General features: G+C 62.4%; 2 protein-coding genes across 15 annotated transcripts in view; both read left to right on the top strand.

Annotated features, from left to right (window-relative positions):
- Positions 1-6,666, top strand: part of NECTIN4 (nectin cell adhesion molecule 4) — a 16,528-nt gene extending 9,862 nt beyond the window's left edge. For 5 of the 9 annotated variants that reach the window (XM_036344000.1, XM_036343993.1, XM_036343997.1 and 2 more), the window contains 8 exons: positions 208-564; positions 1,606-1,896; positions 2,752-2,872; positions 3,724-3,872; positions 3,985-4,144; positions 4,462-4,537; positions 4,782-4,856; positions 5,205-6,666. In XM_036344000.1, the coding sequence (XP_036199893.1) occupies positions 208-564; positions 1,606-1,896; positions 2,752-2,872; positions 3,724-3,872; positions 3,985-4,144; positions 4,462-4,537; positions 4,782-4,856; positions 5,205-5,435 (1,460 nt within the window). In that variant the 3' untranslated portion in view covers positions 5,436-6,666. The remainder of the gene's footprint in view (positions 1-207; positions 565-1,605; positions 1,897-2,751; positions 2,873-3,723; positions 3,873-3,984; positions 4,145-4,461; positions 4,538-4,781; positions 4,857-5,204) is intronic. The other 4 variants (XM_036343994.1, XM_036343999.1, XM_036343996.1 and 1 more) reach the window with 3 other exon arrangements.
- On the top strand, positions 5,450-21,109 carry ARHGAP30 (Rho GTPase activating protein 30). 6 transcript variants are annotated; one of them, XM_036343983.1, is made up of 12 exons: positions 5,450-5,589; positions 11,417-11,519; positions 14,310-14,450; positions 14,914-14,996; positions 15,141-15,248; positions 15,761-15,888; positions 16,322-16,493; positions 16,566-16,669; positions 16,746-16,823; positions 17,261-17,650; positions 18,513-18,793; positions 18,879-21,109. In XM_036343983.1, exons 5-12 carry the CDS (start codon positions 15,157-15,159, stop codon positions 20,469-20,471), a joined length of 2,838 nt encoding a protein of 945 aa, XP_036199876.1. In that variant the 5' UTR covers positions 5,450-5,589; positions 11,417-11,519; positions 14,310-14,450; positions 14,914-14,996; positions 15,141-15,156; the 3' UTR covers positions 20,472-21,109. The 6 variants fall into 6 exon arrangements, with proteins under 6 accessions (XP_036199876.1, XP_036199875.1, XP_036199878.1 ...); XM_036343981.1 differs by lacking the exon at positions 5,450-5,589 and adding an exon at positions 6,831-7,561 and having other exon boundaries at positions 14,306-14,450; XM_036343984.1 differs by lacking the exon at positions 5,450-5,589 and adding an exon at positions 7,545-7,561.

Here is a 21,109-nt window from a genome sequence, read left to right as displayed (position 1 = left end):
CCCGCCCCCATCCCCGTCCCCCGCCCCCAGCGGTCGCGGCCGGGAGGGGGTGGCTGCCGCGCCTTCGTCGCGGGCGTCGTGTCCCCACCGGGTGAGCAGGGACGCGCCGCCCACTCTCTGGTCTGTGGGCGTCCGGGGAGCGGCCGTCGCCCCGGTCGCTGTGAGTCCCGCCCCGCAGCCCCTAACCCGCTGCCTCTTTGCCCGCAGGCCGCTGCCCGGCGGGCGAGCTGGAGACCCCGGAGCTGGTGACGGTGGTGCTGGGCCAGGACGCCCGGCTGCCCTGCCTCTACCGCGGGGGCCCCGACGAGCAGGTGGCGCAGGTGGCCTGGGCGCGCGCCGACGCGGCCGAGGGCGCCCGGGAGCTGGCGCTGCTGCACGCGCAGTACGGGCTGCACGTGGGCCCCGCCTACGAGGGGCGCGTGGAGCGGCCGCCCCCACGAGGCCCCCTGGACGGCGCGGTGCTGCTGCGCAACGCGGTGCAGGCGGACGAGGGCGAGTACGAGTGCCGCGTGAGCACCTTCCCCGCCGGCAGCTTCCAGGCGCGGCTGCGGCTCCGCGTGCTGGGTGAGCGCCCGCCCCGGCCGGAGGGGGCGGGGGCGGAGCGGGTCCTGCGGGGGCGGGGGGAGCGCGCGGCCTGCAGCCCACCCCCCTCACAACTCAGAGTGGCCCCCGCCTTGGTACCCCCGGCTCAGCCTTGGGAGGAGCCATTTAACGCAAGTTCTTCCTCCCAGTGACCTGACACCTCCCTCTCGGTTTCTTTCGGGCGACAGGGCCCAGCCAGTCCTCTCACCTGCACCCTCGGCTCTCAGCTCCCGGAGCCCCAGCCCTCCGGGTGGGCTCGGACCTGCCCCGCCCGCCCCGCCGCGCTCACTGGGTCTCACCCGCTTCCAGCAGACGCTGGTCAAAGCCCCTCAGCACCTGGGCTCCACGTGGGGCCTAGGAGTGGGCCGGCGGGCCCAGGGGTGGCAGGTGCCATGCAGGACCAGGGGCTAATGTCTCTCTTGGCCTGGACCTCAGTGAGTGTGGTCAGAGACCACAGTGACCCTTTAAGTCCCGGCTTTGCACGGTGGGCGCTTGTGGTCGGTGGAAGCCCCAAACCGAAGGCCAAGTGAAGTCTTTTCCATCCTGGGTTTAGGCTACGAATGTTATGAAGATAAAACAGGTCTGTCATCTCCCTAGTTGCCAGCCTTATAGGAAATAGGAGTGTGAACCCGGCTTGAGCAGCTAAGAGCCAGGCCTGGGGCAGCCTTTCCCTGCCTGAGGCTCTGGTCCTCCATGGGACAGGAGCAACCGTATCCGTGCACCTCAATGGCTCGTTGGCAGGACTGATGAGATGCTGTTTGTAAAGTGTTTAGCAAGTGCGTAATAAGTGGTGCCTATTACTGTTATGTACGTTATCTTTAATTCGTTCATTGTTTTCATTAAAAGTAACCCATGCTCGTTGTAAACAATACGAACAGTGGACAGGTATAAAGTCAGATGAGGTTCTGCCACTCACCTGGTATCTTTCCTGGTGAAATAAGAGGCAGCGGCCGGTGGGATGGACCTGGGATGGGGCAGGGCCTCCTGACGGTGCAGACCATGACCCCCTTCCCCCACCTGCAGTGCCTCCCCTGCCCTCACTGAATCCTGGTCCAGCGCTAGAAGAGGGCCAGGGCCTGACACTGGCCGCCTCCTGCACAGCTGAGGGCAGCCCGGCTCCCAACGTGACCTGGGACACAGAGGTCAAGGGCACGATGTCCAGCCGCACCTTCGAGCACTCCCGCTCGGCGGCTGTCACTTCAGAGTTCCGCCTGGTGCCCAGCCGCAGCATGAATGGGCGGCCCCTCACCTGCGTGGTCTCCCACCCGGGCCTGCTCCAGGACCAGAGGATCACCCACATCCTGCAGGTGGCCTGTGAGTACTGGGTCTTGGGTGGGGCCCCGTGGGCTTCAAGGGTGAGATCCTGAGAGCCTAGCCCCACTGTCAGGCCAGCCGGGTCCTGTGGCCACAACATGTGGCTGAGAGAGCACCAGTCTGAGAGGTGAGGCCTGGGGGGAGCCCACCCAGATGACCTTTGGCCTCTGACCTAAAAGGCTGGTTGGGAGAATCACACGTGAACTAGGAATTGAAAGCACTTGGTGGGGTGTCCAGGCGGGGATGGGAGCTGCTGCCAGCTGCCGCTCTCCCCTTCGGCTTCCGTTTCTTCCTCCGCAGAGGAGGGGAGTCAGACCCACGTCAGGGCTCCCGTGGGAACCAGGGCCCGGAGCGCAGAGCAGCGGGGGCTCAGTGCAGGGAGGTGCGCAGAGCAGCGGGGGCCTGGCAGGAGGTGTGGGGCCTCTGGGGGTGAGGACTGTTTCTGACTCAGACTAACCCAGCACGTGGCCCAGCGTGGGTCCACAGCAGATGTTTGTTAAGGAAATGAATGGAATAGTAGATGTTTAGCTTCCCAAGAATCAGGGAGCATGAACCAGTACAGCTCCGCGGGACCTCGGTGGGGAGGTCTCGGGACGAGTGACCGTGGCACGCAGGGGCTCCTTGCACCCGTACCCCAGGACCCTCAGCCCAGAGAGGAGAGGGCGCTGTGTGGCGAGGCACCACGGCCCGGGTGCAGGGGTGGGGGTGGGGGCTGGCTTGGCACCAGTGAGTGGGAAGGAGAAGGCAGGGGAGGCTCTTTCAGGACGGTGGAGCCTGGGGTGGGGGGGGCCCTTGAAGGAACAGCAAGATCAGAGTCACCATTCCCATCTTTTCTCCTCCCACCTTCCACCCCAGACCTTGCAGAGGCCTCTGTGCGGGGCCTGGAAGACCAAAAGCTGTGGCAGATCGGCAGAGAAGGCACCACACTCAAGTGCCTGAGTGAGGGGCAGCCCCCGCCCACCTACAACTGGACACGGTGAGGGCCTGGCCTGGGAGGGCCGCTCGGACCCAGACCCTCTCTCAGGCCAGCATGTGCTCAGGAGGGACTGGACGGATAGTTTGAGCCCCAGGTAAATTGGGGCACAGGCTCATCCAACGCAGGAGCAGCCGTGTTCACCGAGTGGCGTCGGCTTGCATGGGGAGTCTGGGTATGCGATCATTTCAGGGAACCAGCCAGTAATGACCTTGGCTTTTTTCCTAACTTTTACACAACGAAGTACTTCAGTGTTAACATTTCATACGTGCACATCAGTTCCTAAAGGGGGTGAGACCACAGGATGCAGCGATTGTAACTGCTGTCAAACCAACGCTCCTGTGACCCACGGTGGTGCCTGCCCTGGAAGCACCCCACTGCGCCGGTTCCCTCGGGAGCGCGTGGCTTTCTCCAGGGTCTGAGGCCCAGGGACTCAGGGAGGGTCAGGCGCACGTCTGTGGGTGCCTCGGCGCACGTGGCCTGTGCCTGAGGCCCTGCCCTGCCTGTGCACGTGCCGTGGGGGTGGGGTGCCAGCCACTTTTTCCAAGTACGTCTGAGCCCAGACAGGAATGAAGTGTCCCGTTGTGGACTGCATGCCAGAGGTGCCTGGTGCCCAGTCTGGGTGATGTGCTGCCGTGGGAGCGTGTGGGATGGCATGCGCGTGTGGAGGGCGCCCAGGTCAGGCTGAGCGGCAGGGCGGAGGGCCTCTGCCTGGACCTGCCTGGGTGGGAGGGGCACCGTGGGAACGGCCTGCGGCACCGGGTGACGACATGGGTGCGGGAAGGGGAGCAAGGCCTGGGCATGTCGGTGGTGCAGCCGCAGCCGGCAGCCCCCATCAGCTCCCTGTCCTCCAGGCTGGACGGACCTCTGCCGAGCGGGGTGCGCGTGGAAGGGGACACCCTGGGCTTCCCCCCGCTGACTGCTGAGCACAGTGGCGTCTACGTCTGCCACGTCAGCAATGACCTCTCCTGGCGGGAGGCCCAGGTCACTGTGGAGGTGCTCGGTAAGCTCGGGGGTCACGGCAGCGAGCAGAGGGCCGGGCTGCGGGGCGGGGTGAGGTTTGCTCCGTGTGGACGGCGCGGGAATGGGCTCCCACTCAGGCAGCCTGTCTCCAGCAGACCCGGCCGAAGCCACGGGGAAGCAGGTGGACCTGGTGTCGGCCTCCGTGGTGGTGGTGGGCGTGATCGCCGGGCTCCTGCTCTGCCTCCTGGTGGTGGTGGTGGTGCTGATGTCACGATACCATCGGCGCAAGGCCCGGCAGATGACCCAGAAGTAGTGAGTACTGGCCGCTCCTGGGGACGGAGGAGACAGGCGGTGGGGGGGCACTGAGGAGAGGAGAGGGGGCGGGCCTCTGGGGCTCGGGGTCTGGGCCACGGCTGGATGAGGAGGACCTCGCTGCCTGTGAGGGTCAGATCCACACACCCAGGCGTCACCGTGCACACACTTGCACGCGCACATGCTCCGCAGCCACGCTGCCGCCACAGCCGTCGAGCACACTTGCAGGGACAGCACATCACCCAGGGCCCGGTTTCCCAGAGGCCCTGTGGAGGGCCACCTCTGTCCCCCTCCTGACCAAGGGGTGTCTTTCCCAGTGAGGAGGAGCTGACCCTGACCAGGGAGAACTCCATCCGAAGGCTGCATTCCCACCACTCGGACCCCAGGAGCCAGGTGAGTGCCCCTCTGCCCAGGAGCATAGCCCTCTGCCGGTCTGGCCGCTGACTCACAACTGCTTCGGCTCCCTGGGTCCTCGGGCAGCCCCATCAGCACTGGTCCTGGGGGGTGGGGGCACGAGGAAGTTTGTGTCCAGGAGAGAATGGGCTGTGGGTTGGGGGAGTGGTGGTCAGGGAGGAGCTGGTGGAAGACAGAGGCGGGGCCGAGCCCTGTTCTGACTCCCCCGTGTCCGGCCCTGCAGCCGGAGGAGAGTGTAGGGCTGAGAGCCGAGGGCCACCCTGATAGTCTCAAGGACAACAGTAGCTGCTCTGTGATGGTGAGGCCCCGGCCCCACCGCGTCCCCACCACTCTCCTCAGTTCCTGTCCTGTTCCCAGTGGGGGCGGGGGGTCAGTGGCCCCTCCCTGTCCTTGTCCTGCCCCTCAGCCTGGCTCAGACGGCCCCACCCTGCCCTCCTGCTCCACCTTCATCTCCATTTCTGTACCCACACCCAGCACTTGCTCCCAGCTCCTCCTCTCATGCCCAGTGCCTCTGAGACAGCCATGACACCTGACCCCTGTTTATGCTTGACCTACGACCCCACCTTGCCCCTCCGCGCCCCCCCATCCCCCAGGGTATGGCTGCCCTGTCTTGGTTCCTGACATGTCCTCTGCCCTTGGCCTCCAGAGTGAAGAGCCGGAAGGTCGCAGCTACTCCACACTGACCACCGTGCGGGAGATCGAGACCCAGACAGAGCTGCTGGCGCCCAGTTCTGGCTGCGAGCGGGCAGAGGGGGAGGAGGACCGCGACGAGGGCATCAAGCAGGCCATGAGCCACTTCGTGCAGGAAAACGGGACGCTGCGGGCCAAGCCCACGGGCAACGGCATCTACATCAACGGGCGGGGGCACCTGGTGTGACCCAGGCCCATCTCCCAAAGCCCGGCTCCCTCTGCTGACGTGAGCATTTCAGCTCATCTCGCCCCCCACTCCCCGCTGACTGCGACCTTTTCCTCCAGCCCTTGTGTCTGATACCCAGATGGCTCCATTGGTTGAGTCCCTGCTGTGTGCGCAGGTCAGTGTGTGTGTGTGTGTGTGTGTGTGTGTGTGTGTGTGTGTGCGCCGACTGTGTGTGAGGAGGGCGCCTGTGCTGCGCGTCATGCCATCTGTCAGGGCCCAGTGCCCGGTACTGCTGTGCCCGGGCCCCGGGCAGCTGCGTGAGAGTTGTGTGGCTGCATGCCCTCCACCTGCAAACAGGTGTTTTCGTCAGACCCCAGAGCAGTATTATAATGATGCGGAGGCTGGAGGCCAGAGGTGGAGCTGCTGTGGGCACTTCCAGGTGTGCGGGCACAGCTGGAGCTGGGATCTGGCTCCTGGTGGGGAGCGGGGCTCCCAGCGCTGGAGCCCACGGGCGAGTGTGAAGCCAGCCTGGTCCCCAGAGGCTCCAGCTGCCACAGGAGAAGCCCTCTGCCCTCTAGTGGCTGGGCCTGCTGCCTGCACATCTGTAAGGACCGGTGCTGTGAGCCCTTTAGTAAGAGGAAAACTGTAAACAAGCTTTTCACTTACATGAAAGGGTCTCATTCCTTGAAGTGAGGCTGTCGGCACAGACCTGCCCAGGACACCCAGGTGGCCTCTGGGAGGGAGCCTGCAGCCAGGGGCCTGCGGGTGGGAGTGGCTGCGGCCCCGGAGGGCAGGGTCGGCCCCTGGCCCCGGAGCCCCTCTGCTTTCTTCGTCACGTTCACAGTGGCCTGTGGACCTGTGGGGGGTTGTTGGGACTTGGTGACAAGGGTTCCTGGTTCAGTTGTTGTTGGGGAGAGAGGGTGGGGGTTCAGGGGATACGAAGGGGCTGCTGGGGGCCAGACTGGCTCCTTCCTCTGGGGCCACCACCTCAGGGCGTTTCTGGCCGTTTCTGCAGTGTGACAAGGCCCCTTTCTGCCTGGTCCACTCAGACACATGCAGCCAGAGCCCCCAGCGGGGCGCCTGCAGGCCACCGCTCAGGCCTGCTATAGGCTTCCTGGTCCAGGAGAGACCCGCCCTGCTCCCCAGCCGGCCCAGGCTTTGGATCTGGGACCTAGTGTGTACATTCTATGTAAATATGTCCATATTTGTACATAAAATGATAGTCTGTTTTTAAATAAACAGATGATACCTGTTTGGCCTTGTTCCTGTCTTGCCCCCTGAGCTGTGTAAGCCTGGACCCCGCTGTCGGCCTCAGCGCTGTCCTGGGGTCCCGGGAGGACCTGTGAGACCCGGTGGGGCAGGCAGGGCTGTGGGCCCGTGGGCAGCACAGGCCGGGGAGGCAGGCAAAGAAGCCAAACCGCAGAGGAGTTCCCCGAAGGCTCGAGCGGGAAGGGTTTCCAGGTCCCTGTGTGAAGGGCCGTCGGCGGCCTGGCCCTCCCTCCTGTGTGTGTGGGCACAGCTCCGAGCTGCCTCGCTGGGGACCAGCTTAGGTCTCTACCTGGGACCCAGCATCCTTGGCTCTAAGTGCCCGTCACCTGCTCACACCCCAGCCGCTCACTCACCCCAGGACTCTGACATCACCGCCCCTCGACCAATGGGCAGAGCCCAGCAACGTGTGAGGATGTGAATGTCAGCTACCTCCCCCACCCCGCCCTGTGGTTGAAAGATGCTCTAACAGGAAGCGGGTTTGGGGCGCTGCGCTGCTTCCTGCCCTCCGGGCTGAGCAGGCTGAGGGGCAAGTGCCAGGTCGGCCACGAGACAGTTTTGTGCCGGGTCCTGGCAGCTTCCTCTTCCACCACCACTTCCCCGCGGCCGGAGCCCCAGAGGCAGGAGCTGCTGCCTATTGCCCAGGCCGCCTCCACCCCCAGTTCGGAGCCCTGCCCCCTGGGCTGGGCCAAGCCCGCAGGCTGGCTAGGACTTTCCTGGGGGACCCGTAGGCCAAAGGTTTTGGGGGACGGAGGTGGCTGGGCCAGAGGCCTGGGCTCCAACCATGAAGTCTCGGCAGAAAGGCAAGAAGAAGGGCAGCTCGAAGGAGCGGGTGTTCGGGTGCGACCTGCAGGACCACCTGCAGCACTCGGGCCAGGACGGTAGGCGCTTCAGGAGTGGAGGTGCTTGCAGGGAGGGAGAGGGGCTGGGTGCCACCCACCAGGCGATGGGCCGCGAGGCAGGAAGCTGCGTGAAGAAGGCAGGGCCCTCCGTGGGGCAATGGCGGGTCCTTGGGTCCGAATGGAGGGATGGACAAGGGCCTGGGAGAGTCCAAGGAGGCACTAGGGTGGGTCCTGGTGGGGAGAGTGCCCTTTGCAGCCTGGCTGGGCCACAGGTGAGGGTCCGGTGGGGACAGCCCCTCCTGTTCTCTGGGACCCTCCTGGTCCCTTTGTGCAAAGGGGAGGGCAGGGGAGGCTGTGGACCTGGGACCCAGAGAGCAAGGCAGCCTGAGGCCTGGTCTGAAGACGGGCGAAGGGCAGAGGAGGGGTGGGGACTGTCTCCCCGAGGAGCCCCGAGGGGCCTGGGCCCGCACTGGGGACCTGCCGCTCTGCTCACCCCTCTGCTCCCAGGAGCAGCGCATTTCTCAATTTGGTTGAAATTGAGCACAGGTGTCCTGGCGGCCCCGCCCGGCCTGTTTTGGCAGGTCCAGCTCCTCCCAGAGAAGGGGCCGGCTCCCCCCCTCCCCCCCAATCTGTCATTTCCTCTTTGTCCTTCTCTGCTCAGAGCTGTGGCCCCTGCAGTGCAGGGAGGGCCCCGGTTCCTGCTGGCTTCCTGCTCAGGGCCGCCCGCATCCCCAGACACCTTCTTCCCCTTTTCTCCCCAAGAGGCCTCATCCCCAGGGCTCGGCCAAGGGCACGCCTGGGACCCAAGGAAGAGTGGGGGCGGCGACGGCTCTCTGGGCCTTTCTCCTCACGATGGGCCAGAAGGGTTTGCCTGGAGAAGGAGGCACTGGGCCCAGGGCCCGCGATGGATGGGGCTGAGGTTCCTCCCCCAGTTCTCTGCGAACCCAGTGCCTCCTCCTCATCCTGGCGCTGTCCTTCCCCTGGGGCCTGCCGCCCCACGTTGAACACTGACCCGCCTCCAGCGTTTTCAGCGGGGGTGGGGGCACGTTCTCGGGATGACAGCGTCTGGGTGCTGGGTCGGATCTCTGCCTCCGGAGGGTGAGAGGAGCGCCCCGCCCCCCGCAGGACCCACCTGAGCCCTCGGGAGGCGAGATTCGGCACCAGAGTGGCAGTGAGGCCGGGCCCCCAGCCTGGGCAGATGGTGGGGTGAAGGGGAGACACACTGGTGGCGGCTTCTCCAGCCCAAGACCCCGCAGAAAGGAAGTCCCGCCGTGGGGCCAGCACGGCGAATTCCCCTGAGACATTCGTTCCCCCATCTGGCAGCTTCTCCCAGCTCTTCTCCCAGGGGGTCTCTTCCTCCCCCAAGCCCTCCACTCACCGAGTTCTTTCTTCTACATTTTCACTGATTTTAGAGAGAGAGGAAGGGAGAGGGATAGAGAGAGAAGCATAGGTCTGCTGCCTCCTGCATACCCCTGACGGGATCGGGGATCGAGCCTGCAGCCCGGGCATGTGCCCTGACTGGGAATCGAACTGTGACCTCCTGGTTCCTGGGTGGACAATCAACCACTGAGCCCCGCCGGCCAGGCCTGGTCGTCCTCTCTGACGCCTCCCTCGGGTTTCTGACGCTCCAGGGCCTCCTCCATGACCTGTCCTGCCCCTGGACTCTGCCGCCCTCCCTGCTCTGTGACTTGTGCCTCTGACCCCATCTCTTCGATCCCTGGCTCCTCAACCCTCCATCTCTCGGACCCTGTCCTCTCCTCCCTCACCTCCTCGACCCATTTCCTGGTGGCTCTGACTCCCTTGGCTCCCACATGCCTTCTTTAAGGGCCTGCTCTGGAGACTCACAATCAGCAGGGGGGGGGTGTCTGCTTGGCTGTAGTTCCTGTGACAAGGCCCTGGGGTGCGGGGCAGCAGGCTCCGTCTGAGCCGTGTGGCCGCCAACAATGCTGGTGCCGCATCAGGCCCCGAGAGCAGCAGGTCTGACACGGAGACCCCCATCACTCTGCATTCAGTGAGGCCGGCGTCGGCCCTGCCAGCGGGCACAGGAGCTGAGGGTGGTTGGGAGCTGGGCCAGGACGAAGTCCAGGGAAGGGCGGGGACTGAGTGAGGCATTTAAAGAAGCTCCGCTCCCAGGAGCTGACGGAGCTGATGCTGAGCCCTCCCGCGGGAGGACATCCCGTAAGGGTCGCACCTGTGCCCCCTGACCCTCCAGGCCGGGGTCTGAGGTGCAGGCGGCAGGGGTGTGGACGCAGGCGTGTCAGGAGGCTTTAGGATGGTGATGGGTGGATTCATGAGTCCCTTCATTCTGTGCTTCTGTCTTGCTGAATTCCACGAAGAACGGATTGGATGACTTCCAAAACACAAACCTTTAGAGAAAGAGTAGGTGACTGAAGGGAGTGTGTTGAAGGGACAAGAAGAGGAAAGGTAAGATAGGCCCAGACTACTTCTCAGCTCCTATGTGGCCCCTGGGTGGCCCTGCGCTTCCCGGGGTGAGCGTGGGGGACCCGTCAGGCCGTCTCCCACAGCCCAGAGAAGAGAGAAGCAGGCAAGCAGGCGTGTGGGAGAAGCGCAGAGCGCTGGGGGCCAGGTAGTAGGACTCAGTGTTGTATCTTTGGTCTCCAAGAGATGTCACTAATTCTCATAATTGGTAATTAATTGAGTCATCAATAAGCATTTACTGAACATATGCTATGTGTCAACACTGTGCTAGATGCTGGGGAGGATGTGACTACTTGTCCAAAGGTATAAATCCAAGAGAAAGTAACCATTACGAGGTGCAGTAAGTAGCATGCACAGGCAGCAGGGCTCGGGAGCGGGCACAGCCTGGCCGGCTCGCTTGGCGGCGGCGTGTGAGGTGTGTTTGAAGAGCGCGTAGGAGCTCACAGGCAGAGCCGGGGGAGGGCATTTCCGGGCGAGGGAGTGACATGGAATAACAAGGGAGGGCATGGTCCCGAGCCTCGTTCAGAGAGCAGCAAAGGGCCGACCCTGGGATCTGACGGGGAACTGGCTGGCGCTGAGGCGGAAATGGCAGCCTGGACTCGCGTTGTGAAGGGTCTTACCTCTCACGCTGAAGAGTTTGCATTTTATTCCGTGTCTGTAAGGTGGGCACTGACGACGGGTGCAGGAGGGTGTATATGTGACAGAGGGTTTGAAGCGGGATGCTGGGGCTTCGAGGGTTTCCCATGTAGGAGACACCAGATCACATAACATGGGGAACATCAAGGTGGGTCACATGAGCTCTTGTCCTGAAGAAGCTTACCGCCCAGTAACGGGAGGGAGGGCTTGGGAGACATGGCGTAGTCTTTGAGCTGATGGAACTCAATCCTGGCTCTAGCTGGGTGATCCTGGGCACTCGTTAGTCCTTTGAGCCTCAGTTTTCCTATCTGTTAAATGGGGACTAGCTCCACAGTGCGTGGCACAGAGGAGCTTCTCTCCTGAACTGACGTGTCTGAAGGCCTGTCACTGTTTGTGTACCTTCCTGCGACAGAGTGATATCCAAGGGAGTGGGTCGCAGCGGCCCCGTCAGCCCTGTCCCCATGTGGTTGGGACGCAGAGGAAAGACTGGCCTTGGGAGTGCATTTATGTAACACTTTCAAACAGATTGCTGGCCCTTTAAGAGTTCCAGAGTGGCCAGCAGTGAGTACAGAGCGAGAAACTGCAGTTCCATGCGGCCGAGCTTCCCAGGAGCGGCTCCCCACCTGGGCTCATGCCCAGGCTCTCGCCCCAGTGGGTAGGCAGGTGGTGGAGGGCTGGTAGGCTGGAGCTGATGTCCGTTGAGAATCTTTTTGACAAGTTTTATTCCATGGGCACTGCCCTCAGTCTCCCCAACCCCTCCCCGAGGCTTCCCTCTGTCCCTGCGACGGCCTGATCTCTGTGTCTGCCCTGCGCCCCCAGTGCCCCAGGTGCTGAGGAGCTGCGCGGAGTTCGTGGAGGAGTACGGAGTGGTGGACGGCATCTACCGCCTCTCAGGGGTCTCCTCCAACATCCAGAAGCTCCGGTGAGTCAGGCCGTGTGGGGAGGACACAGACGCCAGGCTCTGTGGAGGGAGGGGCTCCAGGCTAGCGTGCACACACTCACACACTCACACACTCACACTCACACACGCACACACACATGTGCATGCACACACGTGTGTGCACGCGCAGACATACGCACACGACACATACACGCACATGCACGAACACACTCACTTGTGCGCACTCGCACACGTGCATGCACAGACACACACATACCATGCACATGCATACACACATGCGCACACAGGACACACATGCACACACTCTCACACATACACACCGAGCTTTTTATTTTTTGAAATATATTTTTATTGATTTCAGAGAGGAAGGGAGAGGGAAAGAGAGAGAGAAACATCAATGAAGAGAGAATCATTGATCCGCTGCCTCCTGCATGCCCCGCACTGGGGATTGAGCTCACACCCTGGGCATGTGTCCTGACTGGGAATCGAACTGTGACTTCCTGGTTCATATGTTGGCTTGGCTATATCTACATTTTTTCAAAAAGATCAGTGTTGCCTGGCCGATGTGGCTCAGGGGTTGAGCGTCGACCTATGAAGCAGGAGGTCACGGTATGATTCCTGGTCAGGGCACATGCCTGGGTTGCAGGGTTGTGAGCTTGATTCCCAGTAGGGGTCGTGCAGGAGGCAGCCAATCAATGATTCTCTCTCATCATTGATGTTTCTCTCTCTCTCTCCCTTCCTCTCTGAAATCAATTTAAAAATATATTTTAAAACATAGGTATAATTCTCCTACCATAAAATTCACCACTTAAAGATGCACATTTCAGCCCTAGCCGGTTTGGCTCAGTGGATAGAGCATAGGCCTATGGACTGAAGGGTCCCGGGTTTGATTCTGGCCAAGAGCACATGCCTGGCTTTCGGGATCCATCCCCAGTGAAGGGTGTGAAGGAGGCAGCCAATCAATGATTCTCTCTCATCACTAATGTTTCTATCTCTCTCTGCCTCTCCCTTCCTCTTTGAAATCAATAAAAATACATATTTAAAAAAATAAAATAAGATGCACATTTCAGTGGTTGTTATATGTTCACAGGCTGTGCAGCTGTCACCACTCATTTCAGAGCATCTTCTCACTTCCAGCAGCCATGCCATAAGCATCACCCCACCTTCCCTCCCGGCCCCTGGCAGCCACTAGTCTACTTTGGTCTGAATGGATTTTCCTATTCAGCCCATTTCACATAAATGGATCATATGATTGTAAACGTTTGTGTGTGTGTTTTTTCACTTGGCCTGTTTTCAAAGTCCATTCGTGTTGTTGCATGTACTAGGACTGCATTCCTTTTTTATGGCTGAATGATATTCCGTGGTGTGACTTGACCACATTTGGTTTATTCACTCATCAGTTAATGGTTGTTTGGGTTGTTTCCACCTGCTGGCTGTTATGAATAACATGCATAAACATTCATGGACACGTGGACGTTGACATATGCTTGCAGTTCTCTAGAGTATGTACACAGGTGTGGGATTGCGGGTCATGTGGTAACTCTATGTTGAACTTTTAAAGGAGCCGCCAAACTGATCCACAGCAGTTGCATCATTTTACATTCCCAGGAGGGTCCCCATCACTCCCCCCGCTGCCGCCCGGCACCGTCCTCTGTCACAGCGTCCCAGCGGCTGTGAAGTGCGTTGCACCCGCACCTGCATCTCTGGCAGCTGGCGACCTTGCGCATTGGTGTGCTTATTGGCTGCTTGCGTATCTTCTCTGAGAAATGTCTATTCAAGTCTTTTGTTTGTGTCTTTTGAATCGTAAGAGTTCTTTATATTCTGGATGTTAGACACTCACTCAGTCTGACTTGCAAGCCCCATCCTGTGGGCCGCGTTTCCTTCTCAGCAGTGCCCTCTGCACACACTAGTTTGTGATCTTGTTTTTAATCCTCATCCAAGGAATGAGGATATTTTTCCCATTGATTTTTAGAGAGTGGGAGGGAGGGGATGGGGCAGAGGGGAGAGAGAAACATCAACGTGAGAGAGACGCGGATTGGTTGCCTCCCACACGCAGCCTGACAGGGGTGGGGGGTGCGGGGGGTGGGAGTGGTGGGGCAGGGATTGAACCTGCAACCCAGGTACATGCCCTTGACTGGGAATCAAACCTGTGACCCTTCAGCCCAGTCGTCATGGCTCAATGGTTGAGCGTTGAGCTATGAACCAGGAGGTCATGGTTTGATTCCCAGTGTGGGGTGTGCAGGAGGCAGCCAATCAATGACTCTCTTTCATTATTGATGTTTCTATCTCTCTTCTTCTCCCTTCCTCTTTGAAATCAATAAAAATACACTAAAACAACAACAACAACAACAAAACCTGTGACCATCTGGTGCCAGGCCTATTCTCTAACCACTGAGCCACACCAACCAGGGCTCAAAAGTTTGTAATTTTGATGTTCAATTTATTTTTTCTTGGGTTGCCTGTGCTTTCGGTGCCATATCCAAGATTATGAAGATGTGCACTTACCTTTTCATGTGAGGTTATACTCACCCATTTTCCACCTCTGTACCCAGATACGTCCAGGCCCGCCTCCCACTTCTATGGGCCCCGCCCCCCGCCCATTGCTACGCCTGCGGCCGCTTCCCCCGCTGTGGACCCTGTCCGCGCACTGAGCCACCTATTCTGCTCACATCTGCCCTGTGCGGCCACCTACACGCCCCAGGTCCTCCTTCCAAGTCCCACACACGTTGCCCCTCACCCCTGTCTGGAGCATCCCTGGAGCTCCCCCATTTCTCGGCCGCACCCCTGACCACTCTGCACCTCCCCAGGCAGGAGTTTGAGGTGGAGCGGAAGCCAGACCTGCGGCGAGATGTTTACCTCCAAGACATCCACTGCGTGTCCTCCCTGTGCAAGGCCTACTTCAGAGAGCTGCCCGACCCCCTCCTCACCTACCGCCTCTATGACAAGTTTGCTGTGAGTTAGAGGCTGGGGTGCCACAGAGGGCTGAGGGTGGCTGTCCTGGTTTTATTTATTGAGCAGCAGAACCTGGAGACCCTGAGCAGCAGAGGTGTGACTCCGCCCTCCCCCCCCCCCCCCCCCTGCAAACCGGGAGGAGAGGCTTCCCAGACACCTGGAACTGCTCCAGGCCCCGGGCACCCATGAGGGCCAGGGGGAGGAGGTCTTCCCGGACCAGGACCCATAGAGGATGCCAGGCAGATGGCAGTGGGCTGTTCAAGGTCACAGGCTATTGAGGGGCACAGCCAAGATTCCCTGCAGGTCTCTGGGTCCCCGACTCTGGGCTCTCCCTGCTGCCCTGTGCATCTGGGCCAGGGCCAGCGTGGGCAGCGCAGCTGTTGCTCAGTTTGCCTCGGAGCTCTGGGGAGGAAGCAGGGCAGGCTGGGCCACTGACCCGCTTCTGGAACCTTCCCCCAATCAGGAGGCTGTGGCGGTGCAGCTGGAACCTGAGCGCTTGGTCAAGATCCTAGAGGTGCTTCGAGAACTCCCTGCCCCAAACTACAGGTGCGTGGGCTCCTCCCCACGCCCAGCCCTGCTCCGGCACAGCCCAGTCCTTCCACGGGGCCTAGACCTGTCTCTCCCAGCTCCTGGGCCAGTCCTACGCCTGCCCCTGACCTCTAACCCCTGGCCCCCGGCCCCCCTCTGCAGGACCCTGGAGTTCCTCATGCGCCACTTGGTGCACATGGCCTCATTCAGTGCCCAGACCAACATGCACGCCCGCAACCTGGCCATCGTGTGGGCCCCCAACCTGCTGAGGTGCGTGCTCGTGTGATCAGTGCCAAGCCCTGCGGGCAGCACAGGCGGGGGCTGTGCGGGTGGCCGGAGAGGGGATGGGGGTCTCCCGAGACCATGAAGCACAGAAAGATTCAGCGTTGCACTGAGTGGGATGCGGCTCAGCCCTTGACGCCTCTCTGAGCTCACACTCAGGGCCTGGTCCAGTGGGTTTTGGGCCAATGTCTTGCGTCCCCTGGGCCTGGAGCACAGGCCTGGCAGCGCGCCTGCGGGGAGGAGGTCGCGCATCCTGGGGGCAAGTCTCGATAGAGCTTATAACAGATGGCACACAGGCCCCCGGTGGGCGCGGGAAGCAGGGATGCGCTCGGAGGGTGCCGCGGGCTTCCTGGAGGAAGTGGCTTTGAGCCTGGAGCCCTGTGTGGTGAGGAGGTGGAGAGGGGCTGAGGGCGCAGGGCACAGGTGTGAGGGACCTTCAGGGAGAATCCAGGGAAGGCATCCCCGCCCCATCGGGGTGAGAGTCACTCCCCTCCGCGCAGGTCCAAGGACATCGAGGCCTCGGGCTTCAATGGGACGGCAGCCTTCATGGAGGTGCGCGTGCAGTCCATCGTGGTGGAGTTCATCCTCACGCACGTGGACCGGCTCTTTGGGGGCGCTGCCCTCTCCGGTGAGTGTCTCCGGCCCAGCCTGTCACCACTGCCTGGGGAGTCCCGGCGGAGCTGCAGGGGCCTCGGAGGTCGTCCGGGCCAGTCTCCCATTTTGCAGATGAGAAAACTGAGTCTCAGGGAGATGGTGCTGACGGCCTCATGGCGAAGGCCGGGAGATGGCAGGCACAGCAGGGCGCGCGCAGGCCGCTCCTGCCCTCCATGCCACCACCTGGCTCTCAAGACTAATGGCTGCTCGTTGACCCCCCCCCCACACACACACACAGGCCAGTGTCCCGGGATCTCTGGCCCCTTTGTCCCTGGGACTCACCCCGCCGAGGAGCTAGACCAGGGGCCTCCAGGTCCACCCCTAGCTGGTGAGCGGGCAGATGTGATGGCCCTGGGTGCCCGGAGCCCTCACTTCTGTTCTTGGTGACGGCTCCCCTCCTTTCCCAGGTGGGGAGCTGGAGAGTGGATGGCGGTCCCTTCCAGGGCTCCGGGCATCGAGCAGCCCCGAGGACCTGATGCCCAGGTCGCTGCCCTACCACCTGCCTAGCGTCCTGCAGGCTGGCGACGGCCCCCCCCAGCTCCGGCCCTATCACACCATCATTGAGATCACAGAGCACAAGTAAGGCTCCCTCCCGCCCTCCTCCCGCGCTGACCCGCAGGCCCACCCCAGTGACCTCTCCGTTCCCTCCAGGAGGAAAGGGTCTTTGAAGGTCAGGAAGTGGAGATCTATCTTCAATCTGGGTCGCTCTGGCCATGAGACCAAGCGGAAATTCCCACGGGGGGCTGAGGACAGGGGTAAGTTTGGGGCGAGGTGGGGGGCGCTCTGGTGTGGGAGTGCCCGGCCCAGGCCTGACACCCCCCTGTCTTGCAGAGGACAAATCTGACAAGGGGACCCTGCGGCCAGCCAAGAGCATGGACTCCCTGAGCGCTGTGGCCGGGGCCAGTGACGGTGAGTGCCGTGGGCCCCGTGGGGGTGTGGGCTGAGCTGTTGCCATGGGCCTGTGAGGGTGTCTGCAAGGGAATAACAGTGTATGACTAAGACCACTGTGTGTGTGTGTGTGTGTGTGCTGCTCACTCATTTCAACAGGTACTATTTCTACATCACAAAAATGTGTAATATTGAATGCCAGCCACAATGCTGGCCGCCAGGTTTATAGGGGTTTGTCTTGTTCCATGGTGTGTTCACATGAGCACATGCAGACGCCGTGGCGTGTGGGGGTGACCTGTGACCTGCTGGCCGTGGGAGGTTGGTGGTCGTGGCCAGGGGATGGGGGCACGGTGCCTGCAGATGGTCCCCCGAGGCTCCAGGATGCAGGGAGGCGCTGTGCTGGGCTGGAGAGTCCTGGTGCCGTCCGGCCGCTGAGGCTGCTGCCCTCTCTCTTGTAGAGCCAGAGGCGCTCCTGCCGCCCAGCAGCCCCCGGCCAAGCCCCCTGGTGCCTGAGAGCTTGGAGGATGATTCTGCGGAGGCAGCAGAGGGTGAACCAGAGCCCGAGGCAGGGGCCCTGGGCAGCACCAACTCCGAGCCAGGAACGCCGCGCCCCGGGCGGTCAGCGGCCCGTGCTGGGGGCGGCAGCCGGGCTGAGCGCTGCGCCGGCGTCCACATCTCAGACCCGTACAACGTCAACCTCCCACTACACATCACCTCTATCCTCAACGTGCCTCCAAACATCATCTCTAACGTCTCCTTGGCCAGGCTCACCCGCGGCCTGGAGTGCCCTGCCCTACAGCCCCGGCCAAGTCCCGCCTCTGGCCCCTGCCCGGGCCCCGGCCCCCCAGGTGAGGACCTGGGACAGGGAGTGGGGACTAGACCCTCCAGCTGAAGCTCTGATGCTGGGGTGGGGGCGGGGGGCGGGAGGGGAGCGGGCAGAGGCCTCAGGCCTTGGGCTTCAGGTGGTCACCTTCTCTTGCCCCCGCTTCAAGGTGGGGGGAATCCAGTCATTCACTTGAAATCTCTGGTATGAGGACCCCTCCCACACCCGAGGGTGGGGCCTGGGTCAGACACAGGCGGGGCGAAGGACAGGTAGCACTGAGCCACTGCATCAGCACTGGCGGGCAGCTGACGCCTCCTGGGGGTCGCTGCGTGCCAAGGGCTGTGCGGAGGGCACCGTGGCGCCCGCGCGGTCCACCTCTCGCTTGCTGTGACCAGGCCTCGCTGGCCTCGCGGGCGCCATGGCGGCAGCTTAGCGGAGCCCGGCACTGCTTCAGGTCCGGCGGCAGAGCTGGTCTGAGCTCTGCTTGGAACTCGTTCCGCAGTGTCACCCACAAGAAGGGCGCAGCATCAGGCAGGGGCTCCGGCCATGGCTGTGGAGTCCGCGTGGGACCAAATGTGTCTGCCACCTGTGTGGCCTGGGCCACCTGTTCCTCCCCGAGTCTCCGGCTCCTCACGTGTAAAGGGCGACCAGGCCCTGCGATGAGGTGCCCTGTGGGGAAAGGTGAATCGCACGGTGCCGGGCACCTGGTAGGAGCTCAGCGCAGGCGGCTGTAAGCCAAGAGTTTGGAATATTGGTCTGAAAGGATAGCCACGTGGGGGTCTGGGCTGGGAGTGTGGGCCCCCGTAGCAAAGCTGGAAAGGCCGCCTTGGAGAGGGTCAGGGCTGGCCGTGACCTTTGTGTTCCTGGGGCTACCTCTCTTCTAACAGATGAGAAGTCCGAGGCAAGTCCAGCCCCAGGTCCCCTGGCTGACTCCAGCCCAGCAGCCTTGGCCCCTGCCCTGGAGGACTGCCTGTCCCAGGAGGTGCAAGACTCCTTCTCCTTCCTGGAGGACTCCAGCAGCTCAGAGCCTGAGTGGGTGGGGGCGGAGGAAGGGGAGGCGGCCAAGGCAGGAGCAGCAGGTGCAGCAGGAGCAGGAGCAGCCTTCTCCCCTGGGGAGGACGACCCTGGGATGGGCTACCTGGAGGAGCTGCTGAGAGCGGGGCCTCAGGTAAGGAGGAGCCTTCTGGGTTGGGGTCGGGAGGGGTCCAGACGGCAGGCAGGACCCCAGGCCCTGAGCCACTGCTGGCCCACAGGTGGAGGAGTTCTCCGTGGAGCCGCCCCTGGATGACCTGTCTCTGGATGAGGTGCAGTTTGTCCTGGCTCCCAGCTGCTGTTCCCCGGACTCCCCGGGGCCTGGGCCCGAGGCAGAGGAGGACCCCGGGGAGGAAGTCTTCCTGAGTGCCTATGATGAGCTCAGTCCTCTTCTGGGGCCCCAGCCCCCGGCCGGGGAGGGGCCGCGCAGCCTGGAGGCTCTGGGACAGGCTGAGCGGGTGCAGGCATGCTGGGAAGTTGAGGAGGACAAGGAGACGGAGCATGGCAGCAGAGGGCACATCAGAGAGGAGGCTGAGGGGAGCCCAGAGAACAAGGCGGAGGCTGGAGAGGCAGGAGAAGGCGGGGAGGCTGAGGGGGGCCCAGAGAGGGTGGTCAATTTGAGGGAAGAAAGTGGGGGGGAGACAGAGGCCAAGGAAGAGTCCGGAGGTTGGCAGGAGGGTGAGAGCATGGAGGCAGCGAAGGGTGTGGAGCGAACAGGAGAGCCAGGTAAAGACAAGAGAACAAAGACTGAAAGACAGGAAGAGGCTGAGGAAGGAGAGGAAGCTCAGGCGGAAGCTGGAAGGGACCTGGAGCAGGGGGCCCAGGAGGTGCCAGCTGCTGGGGAGAGCTGGGAAGCTGTCCACACACCAGTGGCCGAGGAAGGCAGAGAGAATGAGGGTAAAGTCAGAGGGCAGAGGGAGAACAGAGACCGAGAAGCCAGAGCAGACCAAGGAGATGGTGAAGACAGCGCAGAAGCAGCCGAAGGAGGAGCAGCGGAGGCCAGCAGGGAGCGGGAGAGCGGGGATGGAGAGGCGGAGGGAGAGCAGAGGGCTGGAGGAGGCCATCGAGAGGGGGGCTTCCTCCTCCCAGGGCTGCATGCAGTGTCCCTAGAGGTTGACAATGCCAAAGAGGGCAGTGCCCAGGCCTCTGAGACCCAACAGGCAGCCCCACAGCCACCCTGGCCAGAGGAGATGGAGCCTGAGGGGCAGCCCAGTCCAGAGGGCTGCCATCTGTGCCCCTGTCCCCTTAGCTCAGCTGGCAGCGTGGGCATGCGCCTGGCCTCCACCCTGGTTCAGGTCCAACAGGTCCGCTCTGTGCCGGTGGTGCCCCCTAAGCCACAGTTTGCCAAGATGCCCAGTGTAATGTGTAGCAAGATCCATGTGGCACCTGCAAACCCATGCCCAAGGCCTGGCCGGCTGGATGGGACTCCTGGGGAAAGGGCCCGGGGGTCCCGGGCCTCCCGCTCCTCTTGGAGGAACGGAGGCAGTCTTTCCTTTGATGCTGCCGTGGCCCTGGCCAGGGACCGCCAGAGAACCGAGGCGCTGGGGGTGTGGCGGACCCAGACCTGTCCCGGGAGCGAGGACTACAGCCTCATCCCCGGAACCTCTCCCTGTAGCATGATCCCTGCCCATTCCCCGCGGCCCCTCAGTTGCCTAGAGCTCCCACCCGAAGGCACAGGAGGGTCTGAACCCCGGAGTCGGTTTAGTCTGCCCCCCCGAGAGCCCCAGGCTCCTCAGCCTCTTTCGCCCCCACAGCGCCGATCCTATGCGTTTGAAACACAGGCTGACCCTGGACGAGTGAGGGACCATGATTAGCACCAGAGCACTGGGCGCAGGGGCCAGAAAGTTGTCTTCAGTCTCTGGGGACCTGACTAGCTGTCTCCCCAGCCTGAGCAGCGGTGGCCCCCACTCTTTAGGCTCTGGCCCCCCGACTCCTCTGGGACTGTGGGGGGCAGTCTGGTGGGTTTGCCTGCGCTTGTCTCCGACACCAAGCACCTCTCCCTTAGGAGCTTCCCAGGAAAGTCACCAAGAGCCTGTTCCTAGGGAGTGAGGCCATGGCCGGAGGGTGGGCAGGCACCCCAGCGGCTTCCCAAGGGCCGAGTGCAGGCGGGGAGGGCAGGCCGGGCGGCGCCTGGCGCGCACTCTGGGGCTGTCCGGTCCCGGGGCCGTTCTCCACCCGGTGGCCCGCCTGGCCCGCCGGCCCAGGTCAGAACCAGCCGGAAGCGCCTGGGACCTCAGTGTCGGTGGGCGGGTCCGGCTCCGGCTCCGCCAGCCCCTGCACCGCCGGCCTCCGCGCTGAAGGAAGAGCGGCCTCCTGCCGATCGCTGGGCCTTTTCCTTTGAAACAACTTCCTCCTCTTTCAGGGAAGGGAACGGCGTCACTCAGACCCTGGCCCGCGTCTCCATTCTCACAAGGGCCCGTGTTTTAGAATAAAAGCTGTGTTTTCACATGTG

This window comes from Myotis myotis, unplaced genomic scaffold (genome assembly GCF_014108235.1).
Source record: "Myotis myotis isolate mMyoMyo1 unplaced genomic scaffold, mMyoMyo1.p scaffold_m19_p_18, whole genome shotgun sequence".
In the NCBI taxonomy this organism is placed as follows: domain Eukaryota; kingdom Metazoa; phylum Chordata; class Mammalia; order Chiroptera; family Vespertilionidae; genus Myotis; species Myotis myotis.
Note: the sequence above shows the minus strand (reverse complement) of the source record. Positions and strands in the feature narration are given on the sequence as shown.